General features: G+C 40.3%; 1 protein-coding gene across 1 annotated transcript in view; it reads left to right on the top strand.

Moving 5' to 3' along the window:
• Window positions 1-18,692, top strand: part of LOC145785678 (histone demethylase UTY-like) — a 52,955-nt gene that overhangs the window by 27,490 nt on the left and 6,773 nt on the right. Inside the window, exons 8-20 of the mRNA XM_082597367.1 lie at window positions 638-772; window positions 1,465-1,591; window positions 2,763-2,904; window positions 3,512-3,655; window positions 3,804-3,967; window positions 4,481-4,694; window positions 5,029-5,193; window positions 5,461-6,338; window positions 15,788-15,920; window positions 16,233-16,409; window positions 16,930-17,064; window positions 17,541-17,732; window positions 18,226-18,440. Of these exons, the coding sequence (XP_082453493.1) occupies window positions 638-772; window positions 1,465-1,591; window positions 2,763-2,904; window positions 3,512-3,655; window positions 3,804-3,967; window positions 4,481-4,694; window positions 5,029-5,193; window positions 5,461-6,338; window positions 15,788-15,920; window positions 16,233-16,409; window positions 16,930-17,064; window positions 17,541-17,732; window positions 18,226-18,440 (2,821 nt within the window). The remainder of the gene's footprint in view (window positions 1-637; window positions 773-1,464; window positions 1,592-2,762; window positions 2,905-3,511; window positions 3,656-3,803; window positions 3,968-4,480; window positions 4,695-5,028; window positions 5,194-5,460; window positions 6,339-15,787; window positions 15,921-16,232; window positions 16,410-16,929; window positions 17,065-17,540; window positions 17,733-18,225; window positions 18,441-18,692) is intronic.

The raw sequence follows: 18,692 nt of genomic DNA, 5'->3' as shown, positions 1-18,692 counted from the left end.
TTAATCTGTCAAAATCTTTAAATCTAAATTCTCAATTTCACAAGATAAACGTCCTTAACACTAGGTACATATCAGCCTTTAAGAAGCCCAGTTGTACTGACGAGACCTGACCTGATAGGTTGAAACAGTATAGGCCCTGCTGTCTACAACTTTGAATTAAATTTTTGAGACTTTTTATCCAAATGCTATACTTGTTCTAATTGAGATTACTTTCTGTAACATAAATACAAATTAAATCAAAATTGTGAAAGCTCGCGGGCCGTAAAAATTCTATCCGCGGGCCTGTAGTTGGACCACGCTGAATTATATCAATGGTGGTTTGGTTCATGGTTTTTAGCGAAAACTCAAAACCAACGATTCGACACACATCTCATGACAGAGAGGCTTGGAAGGCCATAAATGCAAATGTCTGCACCACATTAGGCACGTAACCATCCTCATTACTAAGCACAGTTTTGAGTTAATTTATCTTTTTGAAACTGCTAAGTACTGTTAATGTATTGTTTCATCAGAATTGCAAGAATCAGTGGTTTGTTTTGCAACAACAAACATAAGTAACACAAGCAAGTCTTCGCAACTTTCATGTATATATATAGTTCTTTTGTTCTGTTAATTTTGAAAACATGTTTTCCTCCAGTTCAATTCCATCTGGGCCACCTGTTTGAAATCCAGGGGAAGTTTCCTGAGGCACGTAAAGAATACGAGAAAATTCTAGAACTCTCTGCTGCTCAAGTGAAGCCTCTCGTCCAAGCTAATACCCTAAGACAGTTAGGTGTGTTATTCCAGTATATCAAATATGTTTGCCTTCTGTAATCTGTATGATATAAACGATGATGTGTCAAGAACTACTTCAATGTAAACGAGGAACTGCTTCAATGTCTAGACTTTGCACAGTGGTTTGGTTTTTGTTGCTATTTTTTGTTCTTGTTTGTTAGAGCTGTCAACAAGCAAAATGCAAGCTTCAATTACTTGTCATGAATTTGTGTTTCTCGGCAGTCGAGTGTAGCAAGAACTGAGCGATAGACACGTGTTTCGCCCATGAAGCTGGGCTCCTCCGCACCGCACCAAACGCATGAGTACATGCACGTTACTGATGAGCCCAGGCTCATGGGCGAAACACGTGTCTATCGCTCAGTTCTTGCTACACTCGACTGCCGAGAAACACATGTTTTTTGGAAAATTCTTGATGGCTAGTGTGGAGGCTACACCGGTATAGTTAGCGAAACACAATGCTCGCTGTTCTATACTGAGTAGTCAGGTAGTGCTGACGCCAGGAAGATTGCTCCTTCTCAACGTGTCATGAATTTTATGATGCAAGAACGTTTTGAGCTCATTGGTGTGTAACTGTGTTGTGTTTGCAATTCAACTGGCTAAACGGATTCGATGGATCAATGAAAAGTGTTGCTTGTTGTTTTCGTCAATTGTTAATTTCCTCTTCACTTTACACAACTCTCTCTGTTTCAGGATGGATGTTTCATACTGTAGATGAGTTTGGTGAAGCCACATCCCGAGCATCTACCGCACTGCAGTATTTACAACGCTCAATTGAAATTGACCCGAACAATGGCCAGACCTGGTATTTCTTAGGAAGGTATATGACTACTGTCATGGTGTTCTTCGTGTTACACACAGTGTGGTACTGGAACGTTTCAATTCGTTTTTCCGCTTTTGGTGACTTGCATGAGATAGGTGTCTCAAACTATGCGAAACTGACTTGATTTGATATCTACACCTGACTTGATTTGATATCTACACCTCCTTATGGTATGGACATGTGATAAGGAGGGAGGAAGGAAGTTTTCTTAGAAAGGCACTAGATCTAAAGTTGGATGGGAAGAGGAAACGCGGTCGTCCAAGAAGAACGTAGAAACAACAAGTGAAGGATGAATTTAAAAAAGTCGGACTGAAGGAGGAAGATGCAAGGGACAGGGTGAAATGGAGAAAAGGGATTAAAACAATTGCTGCGCGGAAACAATCGGCCACCCCCACTAGTGGGGAACAAACCGACGATGGATTATGATGATGATGACCTGATGCATAATTCATGCATCCACGTTTATTCTCTCACGAAATATATGTTTTTATGCGTATCGTGATTTCCAACATAACATTACTCAGACAGACGACTTTCCCTCTAGTGGGTTTCGTTCCCTGCAAAATAATCTCTCTGTGAGTGACGCAACTCGTCATTTATTGGGTAGGCACTTTAACGTATTACACTGCCCGAAAAGGTAACCGCAACCATGCGTGACCATCGAAAAACGTACACGCAAATCAGCTGACTTCAGTCATGTGACTCAACACGTGATTATCTGGTCGTCTTTATCGAAAGATTTTGATACAAAGAACTTTAACTGAATGCATCCCCACAACCTGCGTGGCCGAATGGGTTAGGGCAAAGGAGTAGTAATTTTGATTGCGTGGGTTCGATTCCCACCTTCTGCAACTGAACTGAGTGCAAGAAGAATCTTAATGACTGCAATCAATGTGGTTAATAAGGAAAATTGTGACTGAAATGTCAGTGATGTCATATAGGTCACGCATGATTGCGTTATGGAATTCGGACAGTGTACTACGTAAAAGTGCCTACCCATTTATTGGGTGGAGTGACCTTGGGTTGAAGTGACGTCATTCAGCTTCGAAGTTACGTCGGTGTCGCACGAGATTCCCCATGAAGCTGTGAGCGGCACCACTTGTACAGTATAACTTTATAGACCAAAGCACCGCCTTAAAAACTTCTGATCCACTACCTCCATTACCAGGCACTACTCAAGCATGGGAAAGGTTCACGACGCGTTTGTCTCCTACCGCCAGTCAATAGACAAGTCGGAGGCCAGCGCCAGCACCTGGTGCTCTATCGGCGTCCTGTACCAAGAACAGAATCAGCCCATGGACGCCCTGCAGGTACAACGGTCTGTTCCATGTTGTGTTCACGGTCTACTACACTGCAACATAAATAACTTTATCTGTCATCAGTTTAAAGTACTTAACTCATTACTATGGTAGTGCTCAGCTCATTTATTTGCACGAATGCATTATACATTTGTCATACCCGCAGTAAACTTCACGCTATGTAATGAACTATGTTTACTACCTTATGTACAATGTAATACTGTACAAACTAGTAGAGACTTTCACTGAGCTAGTCCGAAGTTAGCTACCAGCATCGCCACCTTAACGTTATTTCAAGCATCAAAGTAATAAAATACATTGCCAATAAAAAAGTTCTCTACACAAGTATAATTCTCTCGGTGGCATCAACTAGCTCAGATTGACATTTGATCTTGTTTAATTGCTGCAATTTTAGAGACAGATAGAATCTATTTTCGAACTGTAGTGATTGAACAATTGTAAGAGTGAGCCAATTTATTGGCAATTCTCGGTTTACCAACCTCTGTGCGGTTAGTGGCTGGTTCAACGATGTGTGGGTGTGCTTGAATATACTGAGATTTTCTTGTCTATTAACGATATGGCAATCTCCATGAAGTGTTATGTTGAAACATTCCCACAGGCTTACATCTGCGCCGTGCAACTGGATCGGAACCACGAGGCTGCGTGGAGAGACCTCGCTATCTTGTATGAAGCCTGTCATCAGCCAAAGGACGCTTTGCTTTGTTATATAAACGCTCAACACTGTATCAAGATGAAGAACAATGTAAGATATATACAAAGTCTACTGACTTCCTTTTATCGTGTCCTCTTATTGTACGAAGTCCACTGACATCCCGAGTTCAGTCACCACTGTAGTGTATGCAACTTTTTTCCAATAACGTTACTTTATATGCCTGTTTGCGTTGTTTCAGCTTCAAGGCGACACCAGTCTCATCCAGCGGATTAAATCACTCCAAAATAAGCTGGCATCGTACGGGAGCGACCACTTCAACAAGGGCCAGTCTCTCCCGTGCATTGAAGACGCCTGGACCCTTCCCATCCCAGCCGAACTGACTCAGAGACAGAACGCTTTCAAGTGTGTTTTCAATTAGTGATTTGCAATTTTTAATCTGTATGATTTTCCGTATATTCTTTCATGTAGTCGGCTGCGTCTCTATACGACTCCACTGACACTGTCTGTTTTGTAAAACGCTGAAGAGCAACGCGTATCTGCGATGGAAACAGCGCTATATAAAAACAAGCATTATTAGTATATGTAGTCGCTTATGGTCCGTTTGTAAGTTAGTTTGTGTGCAAATAATACTCTTATAAAAGACAGCATAAAAGTATTTTTCTGCTGAGCATCCAGTTACAATGGAATACCTTTTATATCGTCGTGCCATTGCTTGCCTTGGTTCATATTGCGTTGTTGTTAACCGTGTACAGTACACATAACCGTGTTACACGGTGAGGGTAATAGAGACGGGGCTTGTTAGGCGCCATCGCCCGCACGTGACGCTGGGCTTCGTTTGCCCGAAGGTGGTTAGAAAACTCTGCGTTGGTTGGTTCGTCAAGTTTCGTCACACATGTCGTGATTGTTCTGTTCCAGATGCTCCCTCCAACGATTGTGTAACCCCCAACATACCGACCACGTCACGACCGGGACATCCAGGACCATGACCCACCCCACATCGGCCAGTCCCGGCTGCCAGCCATCCGCCGCTGTGGTCGCTACTAACGGCACCAGTCTGCCTGCGGCTACCTTCCAGTCATATTCTGTGTACGAAAAGTCATCGAACAGAAAAAGAAAACTCGGCTCCACGGTAACTGCACAACTTTGCATCGTCGCTGCCACTTGCCGCACTAAGTGGCCGACATCGAGCAATTGATCTTCAAAAATCCCTCGACAATTATATTTGACGCTTCGTTGTGCTATATTTACGCCCTTCTTATAACATGCAACATTTTATAAACGTTTGAATAGGGTGTTTGGTTGAAAGTATAGTAGTCTTGGGTTACTCGTATTGCAAAAGTTTGGTGGACTGATTTAACTGTATATTGGAACCTAAATATCAAGTGTTACATCTAGAAGCTTGTTGAATACGTGGTTGCATGTATGTAGTGTGCCGACATACTGGTTATTGTTGCTTTGACCAGGTACCCTCGGAATCATGGGGCTCTTCCCCGCTGTGGTATTTGAACTCCCAACAAATCCAAGTCCTTCAAAACCTCCGATTGAACCGTTCGGTTCTGACTCCTCATCAACTGATGGATCTGGAGCGACTGGAGCACACCTACTCCATCATGGTCCGCCACAGGAGGGTAAGCATGGTGACGATGTGCTGCTGTAGCGGCTCGCCGCCAATAATTGTGCAGTGTCATTCCTGCTCACTTGAAGTCTTATGTTTGTGTATTTGTGTAATGTATTGAGACTCTAAAATGACGGGTTGTGTTCTCTGTGTTCGTGTGTCTGTGTGTCTCTCTGTGTTCTCTGTATTCGTGCTTTTGACTTGTCGAATTGTCGTATTTGGGCTTCCATGCGATTTTTTTTTAATGTTACGAACTAAAATACTTCTATTTTATCTACAGGCAGTCAAAGAAGAGACTGAAGGGAAGCAGTTGCAGAAGAAGCATGTCCTCCCGATTTGTGGGTTTCCTTCCGCTACGGTTCCATGCTTTTTGCCTGGTAACAGTCTATCTGAGAAAGTAAACGGGCGGCCACCATCCTCACCAAGTCCGAAAATGACAACATCACCAGTTCTTGTAGCCGCCTCAGTTTCTCTTCCTAGCTCTATTGTCCAAAATGGCATATCCACCTCTTCATTACACGGAGAAATGAAATTTTCATGCAATAAACTTGCTTCAAATACAATGTTTCACAACAGCCAAGCATCACCGAATGAGAGGACGGCCAATAGTCCATTGTCTTTTTCCCCCTCTGCAGACCCCTGCAGCACAAAATATACCTCAAACGCTAGTGATCACATCCATTCATTCACCAATGATCCCTTGAAGGATGTCTATGATGAAGATAATGCTCAATGCATTGACAACTGTGGCTTTGAAAGTAAATTTCAAGAAGAAATGAAGTATACCAGCGTGATGGACACTCCACAAGACACCCCCTCCAGCGACAGTGGGTTGGTACCCCCAACAACCACCCACCCCCTTCAACTACAAACAAAGCTGTTCAATCACGTACAACAACTCAACTCACTAAATTCTCCTGAATCAAAGAAATCCTCCCTATTCTTAACAACTTCCAACAATGCAGATGGCGTTCTGTCTCCTCCTGGTACATCAACAGAGCAGGATGCACCATCAGAATCATCTTTTGATCACCTTGGTCCTACAGAGAGGCAAGCATATGAACTCTCTTTGATACCGGGACGACCTTTACCTCCATTGCTTCAACCTCTTGGGATATCTGAAAATGTACCAGCAAGGGAAGTTATCACCACCTGCAGGTGAGCTGTTGCTTGTGTTGCCATGTCTTAAGAACTTAATAATCGAAGCAGGTTAAAAAACTGACCACTTTGTTGTGCCGGCATCATTTTTAGTTGCTTGTGAGTACTCACTTGATTGAGAAGAGATGACAGCTATCTTCCACCTGCAGTCACTCACTCTTGCAGAAGAAAGCGTTGACTTAGGATAGCATGACTTTCTATTGATATTTCATGCCATTGGCCTTCCAACAATAAAAAGCCCAACCACAGTGTCAATGTTGACTTTCTTGGCAAAATAAAGAAATATACAAACTTCTCAGGGCATTGTTAGTTCTCGGTTTTCGAGTTAGGATTCATGTCAGTAATGTCCCAGTTCGGCTAAATTTGATAATTCGGGAATTGGTTATCAGCAACATCCCTATCTCTATCCAAAACCTCCTTTTAGAGACGCGCCTCCTGTCTCAAAACACTTTATGTCTAAAGCTGGGTTTACACTACGTGCGTTTTCCGTGCGTTGCCGCGGAAACAATCGGCCACCCCCACTAGTGGGGAACAAACCGACGATGGATTATGATGATGAAGCACTCCGACAATACGCATCGCTCGATCCATCACACACAAGTGATTGGGACCGTTTACACTGCGTACGTATTTCGTGCGTTCGGTCTCAGACAATCACAAGCCGTCGCAAGCGATCCGAACTGAGTGGAAGCTGTCGCAACGGATCCAACGTATTTGCTAAGTCAGTCTACTAGGTAGTTTTGCGAAAAAACACCTAGGTAGGTTAGTTTTTTGTGAAGTATTGATAGAAAAATTGCTTTTTACATCAAAAGGGACTTGTTGGGCAGATTTTGCTGAAGTTTAGACTTTTTGAAAGGGTTTTATTGTATTTTTAAGCAAGATAGATGCCTCTCAGTAGTGTTTTTCTTGGTCAAACTTAATTTATTTTTCATTCTTCAAGGTTTAGGCCACCGTTTTGAACTTTATTTTCGATAGATTGTTACACATAAAAAAATCTAGGCTATGATTATGAAAGTTATGTAAAACCAACCAATCAATCAGTGATCACCATGCTTATGTCATTATGAGAGGCTACCATAACCAGAAGGTGAGTAAAATGACTAGTTGACTATCAAGTTCCTACTACCTAAATGTTATTTTAAAGTATGAAGCTAATGATCATACCAAATAGCCTACCTATTCTATATTTGGAAGTGCTGATTATTTCACTTCAAACCATTATGGTTTTGCCACTTTTTCATTGTAATCATTGTACTGTCATAGACATGTTTATACTATATCAAAATTAATACATTACACTTACTCTAGTATAATACAATATTTCAAAAGTATACATGTAGACTGGAGGTGTACATTTGCTTATAGCCTATTTCATTATGTTTTTGTATTTCAGTTTTGAAGTTATGGGTTTTTATGGTTACTTTGACTAGCCTATGTGTTTTATTACAACCACTTTTAAAATTAATTATTCTGAAGTCATTTGTTCTTATGATTACTTTGGCTGTGCATTTCATTACAATCACCCTTAAAGGAATTTGGTGGTAAGAACACACACATAACATACGGTATCATGTTATAGTATGTGTTCTTAGGCATTACAATTGATTTGTCAAAAGTATAATATTAACTGACATTATTCCATACATGTGTGACACAAACATGTCAATATAGAATATTGTAATTGCCATCATTAGGCAGGTTAACACAAGAGAATTTGTTTACTGAAAATTGTTTGTTGTGATGAATAACTGCCATTGCTGGCCTATAGATTTGTTGATAAACAGCCAAAAATTGTCAACTATAATGGTGGTTTATTATTATCAACATAGTTCAGGCCCTTAGGGGAATCTTTAGGCTAAACGTGTTACACGTTGTTTTTTTGCATATTTTTGCAGTTGATCAACCCAACTTTGATTTTAGTGGGTGCCGCAACTTTTTGGGTCACGTGATCACCCCCAAATCGGGGATTTCCCCAGAAATCACGTTTCAGCTTTTTTTACGTCATTTTTGTGCAATTACATATTTGATTTTTGCACATTTTAACTTAAAAAGCACATAGAAATAAGTGAGACAAAATAAACACAAAATAATTTGATTGATGACGTCTATTTGACGTCATCACATATATTTTTTTGCTTTTTTAACCTATTTTGGTCGTTTGCTGTTGGTTTTAGTTGGAGTACCGGTTACTAAAACCATTTCACAATTCCTAAAAGTAGTTTCGTCATGATTGCATCATTTATGACGTCATCATTACATTATTAAAACTAGGCAACTTCAAATTCAGGAACCAAAGGTAAGTTTATTCCGAAAAAGCGATCAAATACTCTCATTATAAGTTTTGCAAATGCTTAAAATTTTACAATTGCAAGTATAACAATAATTCCAGTACAGTATGACGCAATAACGACGTCATCAAGGGAATAACCAGAAGAGCAGCTACCAGGGGTGAATTTCCCTTTTGGTCGTGCCACTTTAAAATTTCAAATAATATGTAGGCCTAATTATGATCTACAAATCAAATTAATACACGACCCCAGACATTGGCGTAATTTTTTTTTTAAATTTGTCGAAATTAGGGGTGCTCTAAGTTATCTTATGAAAATTGTCAATATAGGCTAATCAATTGAAAATCTGACCGATGAAAAATGTTAAAACAAATGACTCAATCTAATAGTAAATTCAACCATGTTTAGCCTACGTCATGAAACGTCGAATCAACATAAAAGATAATTTTGTTGTATGTGTAATCGAATAGACTGCAGCGGTGTGTCAAACGATCAGATAGAAATGAAAACAAGTATTACATGCGAGGCGAAAGTGATCTTACATTGAATTTACTAGAGGTCACCATGCATTGAATATTGAAATATATTCGACTTTAATTTGTTCACGTCTGCCTTATAATGCGGCTTGCTATAAATTAATCACATCCAAATTTGTTTCTGCGGGTCGTTGTCTTGGAAACAAACTCCGTGACAAGTTCTTCCATGTTTAATTTCTCCGCCAATTCGCGATAACTACCTATAACGGCCAAATTGTTCAGTCGTTGTTGCGTTTGAGTGCTGCGAAGGTAGGTCTTCAAGCGTAGTAATAACGAAAAGGAACGTTCGGCTTCACAGGAAGAAGTCGGCATAACAATGTAAGTTACCAAAGCTGCATATATAATTGGCATTATATCGACCATTGACGGCTGTGCAATGAAATTCTGACGTAGCGTATTCACTGTCGCAACATCACCGTCACGTTTGCAACAAGCGAACCACTGTTTGCGTTCACGCAGCAAATCCTTGCGTTCCCAATCACCATCATAAAATTGGCTTACTTTCGTAACATCGGCTTCTTTCATTGTGGGATTCTCTAGCAGCTCTCGTAGCAAGTCTGCCATTCGGTATGATGAAGAAGGGAAACGGCTAACGATTGCATCTGACGCCGTTTGCAGAATGTTTTTGTAGACGTTTGAGTAGAAAACAGCAATTTCGTCGTCTTTCATTGTGGGATTCTCTAGCAGCTCTCGTAGCAAGTCTGCCATTCGGTATGATGAACAAGGGAAACGGCTAACGATTGCACCTGACGCCGTTTGCAGAATGTTTTTGTAGACGTTTGAGTAGAAAACAGCAATTTTCTTCGAGCCAGACAAATCGTTTTCTCTCGAACGGCACTTCTTGACGCAGTGCGCGTGTTTGTGCTTAATTGTTACGCAATAGTACAATCATGTCTGCCCTTGATATGTGTGGCGCTGCGTGCCACACACAAATGTAAAACACTGAAAATATTGCGCTTTGGTGAAACGACTTTCAAGAAAGAAAAAAAAAACATTATTTAGCAATGCAAATTTCCATTTGAATCGGTGTATTTTGTATGCAAACCAGGACCCAGGGGTGCTCTCGCATTTATGTTGTTACCTCAGATTTTCATTTTGGGGTGCTCAAGCACCCTTCGCACCCCTGAAATGACGCCTATGACCCCAGATGATGCAATGTCAGAGTCTTAACACTGTTAATTCAAGATGAAAAAACTAGCGGTTTTCGATGTTAAATTCCTACCATACGTAATTTGATGTCAAAAAAATTCGTGTACGACAAGTTTTTTCAAGTTACAAGATAGAGTTTAGAAAGTCAAAAGCATTTCTTGAATGATCAGTGTGGACTGGAGATGAAACGTCAATGTGGATTGAAGATGAAACATCAAAGAGGATTGGATATTTTGTGGTCGAATTGCATGTTTCGTACTCGCATGAACAAAGACTTGCGCATTTTATGGATTTTTTCTTACAGGAACATCGAGAGCCACAAGTAGACTGACAAAACGGAACAAGCTGATTTGCATCATTATGTTTACCCCAAGCTAAAGGAGAAGGTAGTTGCTGAACATTTACGAGGCTTGATTTCCGTATTTTAGGTTGATGTATCGCTCTGCGTGTATGTTGCATCAGAGCAGCTGACGTTGGTGGCAGCTTTTCAATAGTGCAACCATTGGTAAACAAACTAAACATCATATAACGGCATTCGTCTACATCCGTGACAGTAGGACCATAGCCATAAAGAGCTATGACATACTTTTGTATGTCATTTATAGAACTAGGTGAGCTTGAGACATTTAGAGAGTTAAATAAGCCACACATTGCGGTAAGATTAAGCATCCAACAATCCCAAGCCTTTTTTTCCAAAGACGAAACAGTATCACAGATTGTGATAGCATAAAACAAAGGTAAAGAAGCGCAAATCATCGGAGATTGAGGTAAAGATGAAACAATATCATGGATTGGAATGAAGCGAGTTTTTTCTCCAACTCCAAATTCAACCCATAGTTTACAGATTTCTAACTTGTCAAAACACGAAATCGCAATAATTACCACATCAGTATCTACTGTTTTGACTATGGCATCGGATTTTCCATGTTTCACATGGAGAAACATACGGGTGTCTGCCTCTTCGTGATCACATGCGGAAACCTCAGGCATGTCCAATGTTTGATTGTTAAGAGCTGTGTCTAACGATGTTACAACAATCGTAAACAAGTCTGGATCGACTAAAGTTATCACAGCTTGTTGAACCAGTTGATATAACGCAGTTTTGTTGCTGTCATTTCCCAAAAACTCAGACCAGTTGAGAGGAAGACGAGTATTACTTGTGACAGCCACGTAACATCCAGACCCTGTTTCTTGCAGAAGATATGCCTCAAATAGCTACTGCCATCACAGAACATGCCAGCAGTGTGATGTCAGCCGATTATGAAGTAGTGAAAGAATCTGCCTCGAAAACCGATCACTACGTCCTTGATGGAGGGTTCTTGTTGCATCGAGTGCCATGGAAACTGGAGACAGTTATGGGTCTATTGCACAGTCGTGTGCAGATTTTACCATTCGTCATTATCGCTTAGCAACGGTGGTCTTTGATGGATATGGTGGTCCGTCTATCAAAGACAATACCCATCAAAGACGCGGCATGAACGTCCACCCGGTTGTTCACTTTACTGTAGACACCCAGTTCATTGGAAAGAAGGAGCAGTTCTTGCCTCGAGCTTCCAACAAGGAAGGATTAATTTCTGCTCAACTGAGGAATAGAAGCTGCAATGTGAGGAACGCTCCAGGTGATGCAGATGTTGACATCGTCAAGACGGCAGATGGACAGCCCTCATCGACATAGTACGACTTTAATTGGTGAAGACACGGACCTTTTAATATTGATACTACGCTATGCTGACACTGACCCAGACATTAAAGACCTCTACTTCCGCTCCGAAAAGGCTTTAAACGCAACCAAGATACACGACATCAACAAACTTAAAGCAATCATCGGACCAGACATAATTATGCTTACAGCTCCTCTTCATTCACCGGTTGTGATTCAACGTCAAGGATATTTGGTATCGGGAAGAAGACGCTTTCAAGAAACTAGTGAAAAGTCAACCAATAATCAAAGAATGTGCAAATTGCTTTATTCTCCCAAATCAGACAGACCACATCATTAAGGATCTTGGAAACAAAGCTATGACCGTTATGTTTGGCAACGATGGCAGTAGTAACCTAGAAACACAGCGATACAATACATTGGTCAAGAAAATTAAAACAGCCAAATCCTTTGTTCACCCTGAACGTTTGCCACCTACATCATCCTTTACCAAATTCCACTGCCTCAGAGTTTACTACCAGATTATGGTCAGGATGGGTAGGCTACTGACGATGGTATGGATGCTCTAGACTGGGGATGGAAAGTAGACAATAATCAGATGGTTCCAATCATGACGGACATAAAAGCTGCCCCAAACAACCTACTGAAAATGATCACTGCAATTGCGAATCGTGTTCACCTCACTGTAGTTGCCGGAGATATGTGCTACCATACCATGCTGGATGTGGACCATGCCAAAGTGGTTCATGTGTCCATACAGCAATCACATAATTACAGACGATGACATCGAGAGCGACAGCGATGAGCATTAGTAATACTTGATCCATTTGCTTTCTTTACGCTGATTATGTCAAGAGTCTACATGACCACATCGTATGAGCTCTTTATGCCTGCTCAGTTAACCCAAATATATATAGAAATTTACCGGGTTTATTAATAAACAATACATTCTTATTGTACATTTTTAATTGTTTTGGCAGCCATCTTGGATTGCCATATTGAATTTATAGGCTATCAGATAATTTAACAATTCTGAGAATGGTCTCATTGACTTCACAAGGTATAATATAAAAACCTAGATATAGACACCAAAACTACACGTTTTGGTCATATGATAACCTAGTTATGGTCAATTTACTGTTATTTTAATGGTTTGGCGGCCATCTTGGTTTGCCATATTGAATTTATAGGCTATCAGATAATTCAACAATTCTGAGAATGGTCTCATTGACTTCACAAGGTATAAAAACCTAGATATAGACACCAAAACTACATGTTTTGGTCTTATGATGACCTAGTTATGGTCAATTTACTATGTTATTTTAATGGTTTAGCGGCCATCTTGGATTGCCATATTGAATTTATAGGCTATCAGATGAATTAATAAATCTGAGAATGGTTTCATTGACTTCACAAGGTATAAAAACCTAGATATAGACACCAAAACTACATGTTTTGGTCATAGGATGACCGAGTTATGGTCAAGTTACTGTTATTTTAATGGTTTGGCGGCCATCTTGGATGGCCATATTGAATTTATAGGCTATCAGATAATTCAACAATTCTGAGAACAGTCTCATTGACTTCACAGGGTAGAAAAACCTAGATATAGACACCAAAACTACATGTTTTGGTCATATGATGACCGAGTTATGGTCAATTTACTGTTTTGTTCAATGGTTTGGCGGCCATCTTGGAAGCTAACTTGAAAATAACCACTTTCCGGAAGTTGGATTTCTTAAGATTTTGAATATGTTAGTACTGACACTCAATACTAATCAAATCAGTTGAAAAACCATTGGTAACTTATTGTAACCAAACAAGTAACACCAACAACAAACAAGCGACTACAATAAGAAAAAAACAAGCAAAAAATTAATACATGACGTCACAATGACGTCATTAATAACATAATTTTGTGTGATTTTTATCTCGTGTATTTTGTAGTGGCAGTCAGTCCAAATGTAAAAAAATAACGTATCTAATTGCATAAAAATGCCGTGAAAAGAGCTCAAAATTGACTTGGGGGAATCCCCGATTTGGGGGTGATCACGTGACCCAAAAAGTTGCGGCACCCACTAAAATTGAAGTTAGATTCATCAACTACAAAAAAAAGCAAAAAAACAACGTGTAACACGTTTAGCCTAAAGATGCTCATTTTTGCCTCTAAGGGCCTGAACTAACATTGCTATTACAAAGAATTCTTTGTCCATACTTTTCATTGTTGTGACTTTGCAACCTTTTTAATTCTGTTAGTGCTATTTTATTTGCTTCTACCAAATTTGTAGCATCTACTTTTTTCATTATTTGTGCATAGCCTATTAACAAGTATACAGAAAACTGCCAACATGCAAAAATACTATGTAAGTTTTGATTCGCTGGTGACAAATAAAGTTGAATTGCATTCAGTTTTTTTGTTTGTTTTAGCCTATTAATATTTTATGAAAGCAGAAAATAAACAGCTATTAAACTATAGCCTGTCATAATATCAGAAAATCTAGTCCGTCACAAATGGTAGTGATCTGTGAGATCTCATACACCCTGTATTGTATAGCGTATATTTACACAAATATACAATTGCATTGCTCAGTGGTTTACATTGCCGGCATTTTTAGTGCTCTTTATGCTGAGTGCAAAGTAGGAAAGCAATTTTTAGCCGGAAATGGCCCGTTTCGGTGAGTCCGATTCGGTGAGTCCGGTCCCTTAACGGGGGATTTTTTCAATTTTTTTTTTAAATTATCGGGTACCGTAGCCTAATTATCATTGCCGTTTTAGGGTTAGAGGTTAGGAACTCACCGAATAGTAGCAGACCCATTTTTAGCAGTAGACTTGTGGTATAGTTTTAACTTTTAACGTTTAAATAAAGAAACCAATCTACTAAAAAGCCAACAAAGAATTCAAAGTTATTCCTCAAAGGTTATAAAACAAGAAAGGTTGTTGAACAAAGATACCAATGTCAGGGGTAAAATGGTTGGAATGCAAGGTCAATCTAATCAAAAAATATATAGCTCAGAAATAGACAGTTTAGTTTTCGAAGTGTTTGCTAAACATGAGTTTAGAATCCAAGGTTATTCTAAAAACATAGCCTGTCTAAAAATTCCAGTGGTACACTCTTGGTGTTGGTCCACATGTAACAAAGTTTATTTTAACACAAGAACCCACTCGGTGAAATTAAATGTATCTGGCATTGTTTTAAAAATCTGGATGCCACTCTGCACTTCATATTGAGAAGTAATTTTTTTTTGGCTTTTCCATTCGCAATATATGACCCTCAAAAGTGTTCTACTTTGATATCATTGTGTGCTAATAGCTAGTGTAGTCTAGAGTTCAATTACTTGTGTTATGAGCTTGTTTCTTTCTGTGAAAGTCATTTGTGCAGAGGAAGTACAACTCAACAATCAACATGTATTGTAATGATCGCATTGACAGAACTGAAGTGATATCAACTAGATCAGCTGATTGACATCAATGTAGGGGAATAACCTATATTTTCAAAATGACGTAACACTGTACGCATGAAAACCGCAAGTAGTGTAAACGCGAGCTGTTTGAGACAACACGCACGTAAATCGCAACGCAACAAAACCGCACGTAAAACGCACGTAGTCTAAACCCAGCTTAAGGCTTGTTCCCTTTAAACCCTGGTTCCATGACATAATGAAGTAAATGACAATGTAGAAATAACCGACCAACAGATATGCACTTTTCAAACACCAAAATTTTTTATTGCCAACAGTTTATGTAGTGCCAAGTATATTTCATGGTGCATTTCAACAGGGGCAAATGAGAGCACTAACATGCCATTTGTATGTATAGGAAGCTGTCGGGTAACGGAGCATCTTCACAACATATTTTCCTGGAAAAGTGCCCCCCTCCATCTCTTCCTAAACGCTGCAATCCAGCTGTCATCCCGAAAGAAGAGCTGAGCCCTTCAGCCCCAACGATTTATGTGAGTTGTTCTGGATCTTAGTGGTTTACTTTTTCGTCTGTAAGATAATTTGTATTGAATGAAAGTTCTGTTTGTCTCTTGTATAAAAACATGAGCAATACGATAAAATGTACAGTAGTTTTTAAGACGTAGTTGTATCAAATATCACGCATTCGTTATGTTCATTTGACAAGAATTAATCTATCCAAAATTCAGTCCTCTTTGCATTGGCTGCAACGTGTTTGCATAGATTCAACGTCTCTAGACGTTTAATCCATTCGAACAACATACTGATTTTCTGGCTGGAGAATGACATCTATCTTTGATTGACAGCTTGAATGCAAAAAAGAAGCGATGTCCCGGGCTCTCGCTGACTTTTGCACGAACCCTAAGAACCCAGTCACTGTGATTAGAGGATTGGCCGCTGCCCTTAAACTTGACCTTGGTCTCTTTTCCACGAAGACTCTCGTTGAGAGCAATCCCGACTGCTCAGTTGAAGTCAGGACTCAGGTAAAACAACAGTTGTTGTTGTTTCTTGGTAATAAGCCAGCCTTGATTGTATGCCTCTTGTTACAGTGTAAGAAAGTGATGAAATGTTCCCGTGAAAACAAGCCGCTTGATAGAAACGTTCCTGTTTTAAGATGAAGACCGCGCCCATACATTATTTCCCATACTTGAAGTGTGGGGTAATTCACTGCTTTATAAGCCCACGATCGGGCACGTGCTGAACTCTTCAATAAAAAGTTCAAACCGTTCGGTTCCAAGCCGCTTCCCTGAGATCACCCCGCACAAAAAACAAGCAGTCGCGTTTCACAATCGAACAAGTTTGTTATTTTTATCTTGAAACCGTTTTGAGATTGCAAACTGGCGAACATTTCGATGCATGCCACATTGCCACAGAGTTGTTGATGAGAATCTAAGCTGTTATCCTTGTCGCCATCATAAGATAAAAAACTTAACCAACAGTTTAATTGTTGACATTTGTTCAATGTTGTATGCGATTGAAGAAATGTGATGGTACTTGATCCAGGTTCGACAACCATCCGAGGAGAACTGGGATGCGAGTGGCACGAACAAGGTGTGGCTGTGTGAGAGCAGTAGGTCGTACACCAGCATAGCCAAGTACGCACAGTACCAAGCCTCCACCTTCCAAGAATCACTACAGGTATTCCGTCCTGATTGGTTTTGAAACCTCTATCGCTGTTGAGCGTTATGAATAGTTGAAGTCAATCATGGTTTGAGTTCCGTACGCACTGAGGGAAAATTATTTTTAACTCTCGTTGTTGTCCGTTCCAGTTATCCAAGTAATAATACTTCAACTACTGGATACTTCGGTCTTAGGGCACTCTGTTAGATGATGCGTGTAATCGTAGCTTACCAGTGTTTGGCCCAACTGAAACTTGTAAGACGTTTACCACTCGGTTGCATGGCCGAGTAGTGAGAGCCCTGGAACGACGTTCGAAAGGGCCCTGGTTCGACACCGCTTAATAGCATGCGGCTGTGTCTTTGGCAGGACTCTTAAAGACATGCCTGGTGGACACGAAGATTGGCTTCCTTGCCTTCCCGTCCACTTAATCTAAATCTTCAACCACCAGGTGTAAGCCTGGATACGACAAACAAAACAGTGATGTGTTTTTGTAGGAGGAGGAAGCGAAGAGGGTTACCCAATCCGGAGGAGACAACAAAAAGTCCGAATCCCATGATTCAAAAAAATCATCCGGTGGAAAGAAGACTTTTAAACCAATCAAGTTTGGAACCAACATCGACCTCTCCAACGAAAAGAAATGGCGGCCGCAATTGCAGGAGCTATCCAAGCTACCATGGCTATTCAGGGTAAGTGGAGAAAGTTTTAATGTTGTTTGAACGTTGCTAGACGTTATCTAATGCGAAAACGATAAACCCTATTGCGTTTAGTTCCGCAGACGTTGAATCAATGCAAGAAAGGTTTTTAGTAACTTTTATCAAAAGTTATGAGAACCTGTTGCAAAATGTTTGATAGAGCATCATGTTTTTGTCTGTAGTTTTTTGTCGAGTATTCGCGCAATATCTTAGGCTTCATTCCCAACAAGCTAATACAACTTCGTTGAAAAGTTAACGATACAGCGGTGCCTGTAACGAAGTAGGGAAGGGAGATTTCAAACTTTTAGCTGTGCGCCGCTTGTCGCGAATCAGCTTGTTGACGACGCTTAGTGCTTCCGCTTTGACAGGAATTCCGTTCACTGCTGGCAACAGCTTGTTCGTTCCTAGGAACTTTAAAACAATTATGCTGTAACCGTGTTTTAATATGATTAGAAATTGCTTAGTCACCATTTCTTATCTCTTTCAGCTTGTTTCTGCTGGAAATATGCTGAGTCATGTTAGTCACAAAATCTTGGGGATGAATACCATCCAGTTGTACATGAAGGTCCCTGGCTCCCGTACTCCTGGACACCAGGAGAACAACAATTACTCCGCCATCAACATCAACATTGGGCCTGGTGACTGTGAATGGTTTGCCACCCCTGAGGAATACTGGGGGGAGATTAATAACTTGTGCGAGCAGTAAGTGCTTCTTGGCAGTCTAACAAGAATTGACAGCGATAGACAAATGTTTTGCCCGCGAGGCTGGACTCATAAGTTCCGCACCACTAGTACACGCCACAATTCTCTAAGTCTAGACCACTGTTTTTGCAAGTCTTGGTGGCTAGCATGGAGGCTACACCGATATAATTAGTGAAATGCAATGCGGTGGTTGCGGCGTATTTCTGCAAATTGATGTTTACTCGTAAAACTCTTTCTTCCTAGTATGTATAA

Source organism: Aplidium turbinatum, chromosome 16 (genome assembly GCF_918807975.1).
Source record: "Aplidium turbinatum chromosome 16, kaAplTurb1.1, whole genome shotgun sequence".
Taxonomy (NCBI): domain Eukaryota; kingdom Metazoa; phylum Chordata; class Ascidiacea; order Aplousobranchia; family Polyclinidae; genus Aplidium; species Aplidium turbinatum.
The sequence above is the reverse complement of the archived record's forward strand: the minus strand, read 5'-3'. Positions and strand labels throughout refer to the sequence as shown.